The sequence below is a fragment of the Chaetodon trifascialis genome, chromosome 23, assembly GCF_039877785.1.
Source record: "Chaetodon trifascialis isolate fChaTrf1 chromosome 23, fChaTrf1.hap1, whole genome shotgun sequence".
NCBI lineage: Eukaryota > Metazoa > Chordata > Actinopteri > Chaetodontiformes > Chaetodontidae > Chaetodon > Chaetodon trifascialis.
The window spans coordinates 798,713-810,000 of record NC_092078.1 but is presented as its reverse complement, the minus strand read 5'-3'; the positions used below and the strand labels follow the sequence as shown (position 1 = coordinate 810,000).

General features: G+C 46.6%; 2 protein-coding genes and 1 non-coding gene across 5 annotated transcripts in view; 2 read left to right on the top strand and 1 right to left on the bottom strand.

The window, feature by feature from the left end:
• The window catches only part of LOC139351223 (CXXC-type zinc finger protein 5-like), a 14,187-nt gene extending 8,820 nt beyond the window's left edge, over positions 1–5,367 (bottom strand). The window contains exons 1-3 of one of the 2 annotated variants that reach the window (XM_070993020.1): positions 4,098–5,367; positions 3,029–4,049; positions 1,107–1,289 (exon numbers count right to left, since the gene is read on the bottom strand). In XM_070993020.1, coding sequence (XP_070849121.1) covers positions 1,107–1,223 — 117 coding nt within the window. In that variant the 5' untranslated portion in view covers positions 1,224–1,289; positions 3,029–4,049; positions 4,098–5,367. Of the gene's footprint in view, positions 1–1,106; positions 1,290–2,727; positions 2,859–3,028; positions 4,050–4,097 lie in introns of those variants that run through there. The other variant, XM_070993021.1, reaches the window with a different exon arrangement.
• A 631-nt stretch (positions 5,368–5,998) lies between these two features.
• LOC139351232 (PRELI domain-containing protein 1, mitochondrial-like) lies at positions 5,999–9,731 on the top strand. Of its 2 annotated transcripts, XR_011603567.1 has the most exons (7): positions 5,999–6,194; positions 6,982–7,180; positions 7,651–7,876; positions 7,947–8,060; positions 8,201–8,279; positions 8,704–8,873; positions 9,613–9,731. XR_011603567.1 is itself a non-coding variant. In XM_070993031.1 (6 exons), the coding sequence occupies exons 2-6, from the start codon at positions 7,089–7,091 to the stop codon at positions 8,814–8,816; spliced, it is 624 nt and encodes a 207-aa protein (XP_070849132.1). In that variant the 5' UTR covers positions 5,999–6,194; positions 6,982–7,088; the 3' UTR covers positions 8,817–9,731. The 2 variants fall into 2 exon arrangements, 1 of the variants encoding a protein (XP_070849132.1); XM_070993031.1 differs by having other exon boundaries at positions 8,704–9,731.
• Positions 6,632–6,703, top strand: trnag-ucc (transfer RNA glycine (anticodon UCC)). The gene has a single exon. It is a non-coding gene; the product is annotated as a tRNA-Gly (tRNA).
• Positions 9,732–11,288: the final 1,557 nt, after the last annotated feature.

The following is an 11,288-nucleotide window of genomic DNA, read 5'->3' as shown; positions in this document are numbered from 1 at the left end:
ACTCATGCAGGACTCTGGTTCAAATATCAGCACCTGCTGAGGTAACAGAGGTCAGAGAGTAATAGTTCAACAAGGCCTGTGAAACTGTACCTTTTTGCGATACTGGGAAGTGAGATCCGGGTATTGCCAAGAACTGAACTGACCAGCGGCATGGCTGTTGGGGGGTGGCAATGTCCATGTGTTGTCAGTCAGTTGGTTTTCCCACCTTTCATGTCCACCTCTACCCTGTCTGCTATTAAATAAAAGCAAAATGCCAAAATGATAATAATGGGATGCCTCTGCATGTCAACGGAAATAATTGTTTTAAAATCAAGGACACTAACACCACCTTCATCTTATCATGGGCTTCTGGACATGCTTCTGCCTCTGGCTTATGACTGTTGACAGTGTCGCAGTGGTCAGTTTGTTCTTTTTAACTCTCATATTAGTAATCGGTAGCTACCGTTGTTTGTCCTGCCATCATTCATGTCATTCCACTCTGCACAGTGTGAAGGAACAACCACCAACAAGGGGAAGGACTTCCGTTCCCTGATTCCTTCAGATCCTGCTTCTCCTCATTATTGGAAGAGGCCTAACAGGCTGAAGTCAGAAGGCCACTGTAGCATGATCGGCTCCATGGCAGTCCTCCTCTGCAGGATGAGCACTGATGCGTATCTCAGGGTATTTTGTGTGTGTTGTTTGTGTTTTTAAGGTAGGAGGGGCTCACTGTGCAGAACAGTTTGCAGGAGAAATAAGAAGTGAAAGTATACAATGTTTCCTCAAGGTTAACGGGGGGGGCACACCAACACAAACACTTAAAGCAAACATGGTGTTTATGTGTTTCTATGTGGACAAATGCAGCACTGTAAAATATGTTATTGTCGTTTAAGTGACACCACCTTGTTTTTGATGCTGCTGTTAGAAAGCCGGGAACAGGAACAACATGTGTCCGAGCTGGGGATGCTGCAGTCACGGTGTCTTAATATCTAAACCGCACAGCGTCCTGACACCATGTTCTTCTGTTTTCTGAATTATTTTGTATTGTAATGCTCAAACATCTGAGCTGAGGAACACAAGAGGAAGTCAAGGTAAAAACGTCAATGCAGTCGAGTCAAACAACGACTCACCTGCCCCTGTCCACTGTAGCCATGGTGATTCGGGTGATGATGTGAGGGGGCGGAGCTTCTCTGGAGCACTGAGGAGAGGTCGCTCTCCACACACACGCCGCTCGTCATGCCTGACATGACCTCACACACACACACGCTCACAAAGGGAGTCGGTGAGCAGTTAGTTCTGTGTGGTCTGCTGCTCTGTGAACAAAAAGAAAGACAGAGATCACCAAGGTGCTGCTGCAGGTGAGCAGCATCTTCAAGCCAACATCTCCTGCGTGCTGCGACAGGTATTAAATGAGACATCGTTCAGCCTGCATCACTGATGTACTATCAACTTGTTAGCTTTCATAATGTCACTAAACAAAAGTTCATTTCCCAGCTGACACATCATAACCTCTAAAGCTTCTTACTTGTCTCTTGTACAGTTTGTGGGTTTGATCTATTCTGTAGGCAACACTCAAACACGTTTGAATTCAAAAGACACAATCAAAACCAAATGCCACAAAGCCAACATTTAACGCTACCAATGTTTTCATGATCAACCTGCACAGATTCTTCTTTCCTGATTGACTAATTATTGATTGGTCATCCCTGTTCTCGGTCTTCCTCTTTCTGCCCTGTTTTGGTTTTTACCCGAGGTCTACAAGAAACACACACGAGACGGGACTGACACTGCACGACGTGACGCCGCTCAGGAACAAATGCAACCACCAATGAAATTAACAATGCCCACTGAAATCATAGGCCACGCCACTTCCTGTCGAAACAATGGACGCAAACAAAATGGGGGAAAGAAGTGGGAGCAACACTGAAACGATACGTCCTTAACGAGCTGAGGTTCACTTCTCTTCTTCTCCTTCAGTCATCCTCTAGCTGAAGTGTCTCTGAGCAAGGCACCAAATCCCAACCAGCGATACACGGGACTTTCAGCCACAAGTGCAAGTAGACACTGTGCAGAGTGAGAGTACTGTTTTCAATGGAGGGAGGCGCTGTGTGAGCGATGGCCATGACTCTTTGCCAGGTTTTTGCTGCCAAAGTTGAACTAAATTAAACTTTAACCTGAAATGCGTTGACCTCCACCTGCCCGTCCAACAGTTTCAAGCTCTGATGGAGGTGGAAGCCAAGACCTGCAGAGAAGTATGGAGGACAAGTGAGGATGGCTCTGTGAGTCTACTCCCTGATCTCCCTGGAGATGCGTGATTATCACTTCAGTGTTATTACATCCTGATGCAGCTCGTAGCCGTTAGCTGCTCACAAACTATCTGCTCCTGTGCATTTGGTCTGAAACCACTGACCTCTGACCTCTCTGACCATGCACACACAGACACACACACAACACATGTGAATGTGTGTGTGTGCACAGCAAGAAGACTGAACATGAGATGTGTGAATGAGTGCGTGTGTGTAACAGCTGGAAATGTGTGTGAGAGCTGGTGTGTGCGGCACGCGTGCGTGTGTCCTGTGTTATTTGTAGACGGAAATAAAATGTGTGCGGCTACAAACAGAGAATGAGAGCAGGAGTGTGTGTCTGCGCTCTGTGTGTGTGTCTGCGCGCGCGCAGCCACTGTGAAAATGTGTGCGTTTTCCTGCCCGCCCCCCCACACACACACAACTCCCTCGAGGCGTAACTAATTACCGTGTCTGGTCAACCGGGCCGGCGCGATCTCCGACAGAAGGTCACGGTGGCCACCGGCCACGAGGGAAAATGGCTCTCCCACGCGACACATTAACGCCCCTCCTCCCCCCTCAGGCACAGCGTGAGGAAGGCGAGGGGGAGGGAGGGAGGGAGGGAGGGAGGGACGGAAGGGGGGTCAATCAAAAAAAAAAGAAAAAAAGCCACCCCGATAACAACCGATAAATACCGTGAACACAGCATGCAGTCCGACAGAGAGGAGGAGAAAACGAGAAGATGGACGGCGCGTGCTGCTGCTACTTACCGGGCCTGCGAGGAGGAGGAGGAGGAGGAGGAGGAAGAGGAGGAAGAGGATGATGAGGAGAAGAGGAGGAAGGAGGAGAAGAGGAAGAAGAAGACCGTCTGGGAATTAGCCCGCCACGGATCATGGCTGGCGGGGAAGGAGACAGAGAGAGAGAGCGAGGGAGAGAGAGGAGGAGGGGGAGGGGTGGGGGGAGACAGGAGCACCGGGAGGGATTTGTCGGTCTGTCGGTACCCGAGGAGAGGAGGAGGAGGAGGAGGAGGAGGACAGGGAGGGATGAGGGGGGTAACTGATAACAGGGGGCGGATGGATAATCACCTGGGCTTGGCACGAGCGAGCGTGAGGCGGGGGGAGAGAATGAAAGGGGAGAGAGGAGAGAGGAGAGAGGGAGGCGTTAAATGAGCCAGGTCGAGGCGGGGAGGAGGTTGCTCTGTGGAGACCCTGCAGGGGCGGGAAAAAAAGACGAGCTTGAGGAAAGAAAAAACAGCACCATGGGAAGAAAGAAGGAGGAGGAGGAGGGTGGTGGTGATGAATAATGGCGGAGGTTATGAACGGATACGTGTGTCGTTCTCCTGACGGGGGGGGGGGTACACGAGGCATTGATGTGTGGTGACAGAAAGGGGAGGGGGTGGGTGTGTGTGTGCGTGCGTGCGTGCGCGTGTCGCCTCGTGCCCTCCGTCATGCCTCCTGCTGTCGACGGTACCCGTGGCGGAGTGCCGCGCGCGCCGTGTGAGATGTCTGATTGGTGTTGAGGTGAGGTGAGAGGAAAACAGGAGGCGTGAGAGCCCGCAGACGATTGGCTGCCTCCTGGTGATAGAGAGACTATAGAGACACAAGCGGGGGGGGGGGGGGGGAGAGAGGAAGGGGGGAGCTGGGTGAGAAAAGGACTGAACAAACATTTAGGAGTATTTATGAACAACTTTAATATTTAACAGCTGTTGTTGTTGTTTGTGTGTTTACTTTTTGATTTAACTTTTTTTTAACCAACTTTTAAACTATTTCCATTATCTTTTTTAAATGAATCCTGTTGGTTGTTTTAGATCATTTATGTTTTTGTCTTGTGTTGCTGCACCGTGGAGGTGGTCGTTATATTATTGACAAAAAAATTTACCAACTTTACATCCAATTAATGCAAATTTTAACCAAATTCTCAGAGAATTGTCGGAGAAAACGTGACTGAATGTTTGTCTCCATCCTGCAGGTGGAGCTCCTTCTCCTCCAACGGCGTCATTCAAGGAGTCAAAGGTCAAAGGATGAAAATGTGACCAGATCAGACCTTTGTGTTGGTTTCATGTGTTAGTATGAGGAAGGCGAATCGAACGGAAGTTAGAAAAGAGTCCAAAGATCGCAGACGAGTGTTTCCTGTAGTCTGCGACTGAGTGAATGAACGATGACGTCACGAATCATGTGACTCGAACGTCTCTTCAGTGACAACTGACACATCAGATGGAGGGATGATGATGACGAGGCTGTGACCTTCGTCTTTCTCTTCTTCATGCTCTGCATGATAGGTTGCTTGCAGTCATGTGATGTTAAACCCAGACGGAGGGCAGGAAGTGAAAACCGCAATGGACGAGATGGAGGAAAGTTGGTACTGAGCTATCTTAGATTAAATTATGAGAGAAAGGTAGGAGCAGAAAATCAGAACATATGTTGGATGTGACCTTCACATTATGAAGAAAAGCGACCTTTCAGCTGACCTGAAAGATTTGCTGCTGTTGAGGCAGCAGATAAAACAGCTAGCTGCTCGTTCAGACGTCGTTCTGCTCGAGAAAACAAATGAAAGCAGACAAAAGTCTGGAGGTAAAAACTTTCCTGTTTGCAGTTGGATCCACGACTTCGGTACCAAAGTGCTCCGGGATGACTGTCGTTTGGTTTGTTCACGGCTGCGTAGCTTTTACTGTCCTGTGGATTAACGAGCAGTAAACGTTCAGCGCCGCCGTGCTGAATGTTGATGTTCAGGTTACAGCTGTTTGCTCGGTTAACCGCTCGCAAAGGTCCAGTGAAACGCCGCTAAAGACGAGGATCATCACGCAAACTGAAAAACGTGTTGCAAATGAGGAACTATGGATGTTTTAGGTTTTTCTTTATAAAGCAATACATCTTAAATACATGCTCGAATAAAAGGGTGTGTGTGGGGGGGGGTCGCAACTTCTAATCGTATATGAGCAGAATAAAAAAATGTGATTTTTAAAAACACTGAGAGAAGAATATCTGTTATAGTTGTACCTGATTATAACCAATGTTCTGTCCACACGATGTACTGATTGTGTTTCTGAGGCGTTGTGCTCCCTGCTCACCACTGAGGCTGGAATAAAGGATGACGTCCACGTCTAACTGTGACTGATGAGTATTGTAATGTTGTTTTAAAAAGACATCACCAATCTTAAGTCATTTAGAAACATTTGGAGTATTTCATTTGTAACAATTCAATTTACTCTTAATTGGTTTTCGTGTAGAATCTGAAGCTGCAAAGTGATTAGTGACTCTGGCTGTCAGGTAAATGCTTCGTTATTACAAAGCAGCATAAAATGGAAATCTTCAAGTAAATTACAAGTAGTTGCATTTCATCGGTGGTCCTGAAAACCAGTGTCTCATTGAAAAGACCAGTAAAGGGAAATGGGATCCAGTGGGTTAACCTGTGACCTCGTCTTCCTCTGTGGTGGTTTAGGAATGGTTTTATCATAAAGGACAGAGAATTAGTCTCTGTCCACAGAGAGACAGAGACACAGAGAGAGAGAGAGACAGACAGACAGACAGACAGACAGACAGACAGACAGAAGGGGAGAGAGACAGACAGACAGACAGACAGACAGACAGACAGACAGAGGGGGAGAGAGACAGACAGACAGACAGACAGACAGAGGGGGAGAGAGAGAGAGAGAGAGAGAGAGAGAGAGAGAGAGAGAGAGAGAGAGAGAGAGAGAGAGAGAGAGAGAGAGTTGTCTCTGCTTTAAAACACAGTTCAATGTCACCATCTAGCGGAGGGCAGCGCGCAGTGCACAGGTGCGGCGATGATCACCTGACTCCAGGTTGTCTCCTGCAGTCTTCATGTCTCAGACTTGTGGCGGCTGCAAACCCAACCCGAGCAGAGCTGCTGTGTGTCGCTCATGCTGCGGTGCTCCACGCTTCAGCACCGAGCTGTTCCTGCTGAAAACCAAAGGTGCAGGTACGTCAGCTGCGCAGCTAGCCTTAGCTGTTAGCTGTCATGTTAGCTTCCAATGCATATAACACCACAACAACCCGGTGCGTGTGCGGCCGGGGCTAACGCTTCCTGCTGTCACAGTGAGCTGCTCCGGATCCAGGACAGCGCTGCTGTTGATGGGGCAAAGGTCTCTGACCATAACGGACTAGCTGACAGTAACGACTGCTGTCGTCCAAAAGCTAACTAACCAACGTTAGCTCCGTGTGTGACAGATGAACACAAGACAGGAAGCCAGAAGCCACTGACTTGTTCAGCAGCTAATTAACATTAGAAATGTAAAGTTGGCTGCCGTTAAGTACTACTAAGTGGAGGTTTAACTCAGTAAATCTGAAACTGTTCAATGAACATGATCCGTGGAGCTCTCATACATTAAAGAAAATGGCGCTCTGATGTCACATGAGGCGTTGGTGGTATAGTGGTAAGCATAGCTGCCTTCCAAGCAGTTGACCCGGGTTCGATTCCCGGCCAACGCAAGTATTTTTGCCCCGAGAAGCAGCTGTTTGTGTTTTATGTTGGACGACAGGGCAGTAAAACACGGTGGTACAAGAGGTACTCAGTGATAGAACTGCAGTAAAAGAAGCAATAGTACTTTATGTCACAAGTAAAAGTCCCTCAGTACAGAAATATGATCAGGAAAATATACCTTAAAAGAAAAGTACTCATTGTGCAGAAAGGACTGATTAACTGAAAAACGATTCAGAGAATATACAGAGAATATGACTTTCCTCCTCTTATTGCTTTTTTCCTACAGTTCCTGAATGAGTCGACCGTGAGCTCTGTGTGTGTGTGTGTGTGTGTGTGTGTGTGTGTGTGTGTGTGTGTGTGTGTGTGTGTGTGTGTGTGTGTGTGTGTGTGGACATGGGGAGATATTTCCACAGTGAGGTGGACATTAAGAGTCCGTGGCATCAGGTGCTGGCGGCCTTCTGGCAGCGCTACCCAAACCCGTACAGGTAACATGTTTTGTGTCGTGACCCGTTGGAGGCTGACGGTTGGAGGGACGATGGGAAAACTGGAATCTGCCCAAACGAAGGCTTAAGCCCAGCCTACACTGAGCCCAAACCCAATTCTAAGCTCAGCCCATCGCTGCAGCGGCCCTGTGAAGAGGCCACGCCTCGCTTTTCCAAAAATGTCCTCACTCTCCAACGATGTCCCCCTGATTTTGAGATGTACTGAAACGTTCTCACTATTCAATCATTTTCCCAGTTTCCATAAATGTCCTGTTACCAATGATGATCAATTTCTAAAATTAGCTTCCGATCCAAAAATGTCCCCTCTCCTAAATCGACTTCTCTCCAGAAAACCCGAATCTTTTCAAAGATGTTTTCACTGTCAAAAAAAGTCCTCACATAGCAAGAATGTGCGCACACGCACACGCACACACACACACACAGTGTAAATCTGTGTTTTTTTGTTGCATCAGCGCCCACGTCCTCACCGAGGACGTCCTGTACCGTGAAGTCACCCCCAACAACCACCTGTTGTCACGACGATTGCTGACCAAGACCAACCGGCTGCCGGGCTGGGCGGAGCGCATCTTCCCCACCCATGTGGCGCGGGCCGTCTACGTCTTGGAGGACTCCATTGTCGACCCGCACGCACACACCCTCACCACCAAGACCTGGAACATCAACCACAACACGCTGATGGTGAGAGGACCCCTGGGGGGGGGGGGCTGCTGGCTGCTGACAGCCCTGTAACGTTCAGTGTGTCTCTCAGATGGTGGTAGAGCGGTGTTTGTTTGAGGAGGACCGCAGTCAGCCATCTTGGACCAAACTGAGGAGGGAGGCCTGTATCACCTCAGCTGTCTACGGCCTGGCCCGGCCCATACAGGTGAACACACACACACACACACACACACACACACACACACACACACACACACACACACACACACACACACACACACACGAAATTAAAACCAGTGAGCAGTAGAGTGGGACTAACTGTGACCCATCGTGTGTCTGTACCAGGAGTTTGGTCTTGCCCGGTTTAAAAGTAACCAGGTCAAAGCCATGAAGGGGCTGGAGTTTGCACTGTCCAAGATCCAGAGTAAGACACACACACACACACACACACACACACACACACACACACACACACACACACACACACACACACACACACACACACACACACACACACACACACACACACACACACACACACACACACACACAGGAAATGACCTGACGTTCCAGATTTCACAACGGACAAACAGGCCTCTTATTTTGGCCAATAGGTGAAATATAAAGAGAAAAGCAGGGGTCCGAGAACAGAGCCGTGGGGTACTCCATGGTCCACATCAGACATTTAATGTACGGTTGTTATAGGAAACACGCTGCTTTCCTGTAAGACTTTAACCATGTGAGAGCGAGGCCCCAGAGCTCATTGATCCTGTCGGTCGAGGACTATGCGGGCCCTGAAAGTAGACTGCACCCACGCTGCCTGTTTCTTCTCTTTTTATTAACTGCAGCTGAAGCCCCCACTCATCTCCATGGTGACCAGGGAGAGTTGTCAGAGAAGCATAAGCCCCTCCCACCACAGACCACGCCCACTCCCACCCAGGAGCCCAAACAGTTCGTTTGAACTTTCTGCGTCCATCTCAGCTGTGATTGGTCGCTTTGTGAAGTCAGTTGTTGGAGAGTAAGTGCTGCTTTTAGATTTGACTGAAGCGGAGCTGAAAATCAGGAATGTGAGAGACTCGGTCGTCCTCTGAACTAGTCATTCCCAGGATTACTTGGGAGTTGGTTCTCATGTAGATTTAATGACATTTGTAATCATGTGGCTCAAACAGTGTCTGTTTTTGTTTTAGTCCTCGTTTAACTTTTTTTAATTTTTAATTGTTATATTTCAGAGTATTTTATTAATTGTTTTATTCATCCCAATGACATTTTTTCTGTCATTTTGCAAATGTTTCATTGGACTCTTGCCTGCTGAATGAATTTTAAAATCATGTAACTGCACTGAGGTTATTTTCTGTATTTGTGTCAGCAAATTATGCATTATGGAAATACTTTCTGTATGTGAATGTTGCACCAGACCAGGGCTTTAATCGATTTAGAATGAGATTGTTTCACAGACGCATGTTTCGTATTTTGAACATTTCCTTCAGTTGAAAACTTACCTGATGAGCTTACCAGGCTTCTCCCAGTGTATCCTCGCCCTCTGGTGGTCAGCTCCAGACATTACACATTAAAGTTAAAATCCTGATTTCCATACCGGTCGATTTGGCGACACCTGCAGTGGTTGAATACTTTGTCATAAATCCAGTGTTAAAGCAGCTCTTTTATCTGATTATAGTGCAGCCAAACAAAGGTTATATTTCAGACAATAATATTAATTTCAACCTCCATCTGTTCATCTTGTGTTTTCCACACTACAGGACGGGGTTAAAGAAACTGCTTCTGTTGCAGAGGAGTTGGCTGCTCCTCACTCTTCCATTACTCCCCGGCATATTTACAGCTCAGTAAAACTAAATGAACCTTGTCTAATTTTGAAGACCCGTTTTTGATGACGATCGTGTCTTTTCTCTTGCTGCATGGTATACTGTACATATACACCATCAACCCTCACACACAGTCATCTTGTTTATGTACAATAGGTATTTCTTGTTAGAACAAGGTAGCAACTTGTGCACACAAGATAGATTATTATTTTGCACACAAGATGCAAACTTCAAACAATCATTTGTGCAAGAAAGTTCTTAACTTGGGAAGATAATGACTTTGGCAAATGAGATAAGAACTGACTTAAAGCAAAGTTGTTTATTCCAGAAAGTAAAGTGACATTTAACAGCATCTCGTCAGATCTGCTGCTGTGCTCGTCACTCCTGCCGTTATTATTGTTTGTCTGCAGGATTACAGAAACAGCTACTGGTGATTTTCATGAAACTTGGTGGAAAGGTGTAGCACCGGCCGAGGAAGAACCATTTCATTTTGGAGTGGATGTGCAAATTATTTTTAGCTTTTGTTAACATTGTGACATCGCACATTTGGCCCTGACAGAACAAATGTCATTCATCTGAAAATCCAGCAGACAAAAAATACAGCAAACTGTACAAATACAATGAGTCCACATTCCTTGGTAGCAGTAATCCTCAGGGGTTGTGCGACTAATTCTGCCCCTGCTCACATCCAGATGTGAACTGCTGGCAATAAACTCCAACAGGGACGCTGAGGAAAAGTATTGGAACTTTACGCTTCAAGAGAACAATCAATAACGTAGAGGGACGTAATCAGTACACAGCTGAGATGATGATCAGCTGGACACAACTATGTTTTGACTTAATTCTAATAGTTCTGAAATACAGTGTTTGCTCCAGCATGTTTGCATGTCATAGAAGACTGAAATGTTGGTGGACGTCTGCCCTCTCCAAGTTAAATAGTAACTTCGGCTGTTTAAGGATGCTGCCGGGAAGCGAGCTTGGTAGCCACTCACAGTGCAGTCCATACACTGGGACGGATCGCAAACCACCTTGTTCAGGTGGACTCACAGTCTGATCTTGCCTCATGATACAAGGTCTTTGGTTTGAACTTGAAAATGAAAACACCTTCACAGTAAATAAGCAGCACTTGTGAGAAAGGAACTAGAATCAGCAGCTCACAGTTGTTTTCCTCCACCAACCAGTCAAGTTGTCTGTCCAGACTCACCTAACACAGTGCTGTGAAAATGTATTTGCCCTCTTCCTGATTTCTTACTATTTTGCATATTTGTCACCCTTAAATGTTTCAGATCATCACACAAATTTTAATATTAGACAAACATAACCTGAGTAAATACAAAATGCAGTTTTAAAATAATGATTTTATTTATTAAGGGAAAAAAGCTATCCAAACCTAGTTCAATTTCATTGACCACACCCAGGCCTGATTACTGCCGGATCCTGTTCAATTAAGAAATCAATTAAATAGAACCTGTCTGTGAAAGTGAGGTGAAGCTCTCGAACAGAAACACATCATGCCGCGATCTAAAGTAACTCAAGAACAAATGAGAAACAAAGTCATTGAAATCTATCAGTCTGGAAAGGGTTACAAAGCCGTTTCTAAGGCTTTAGGACTC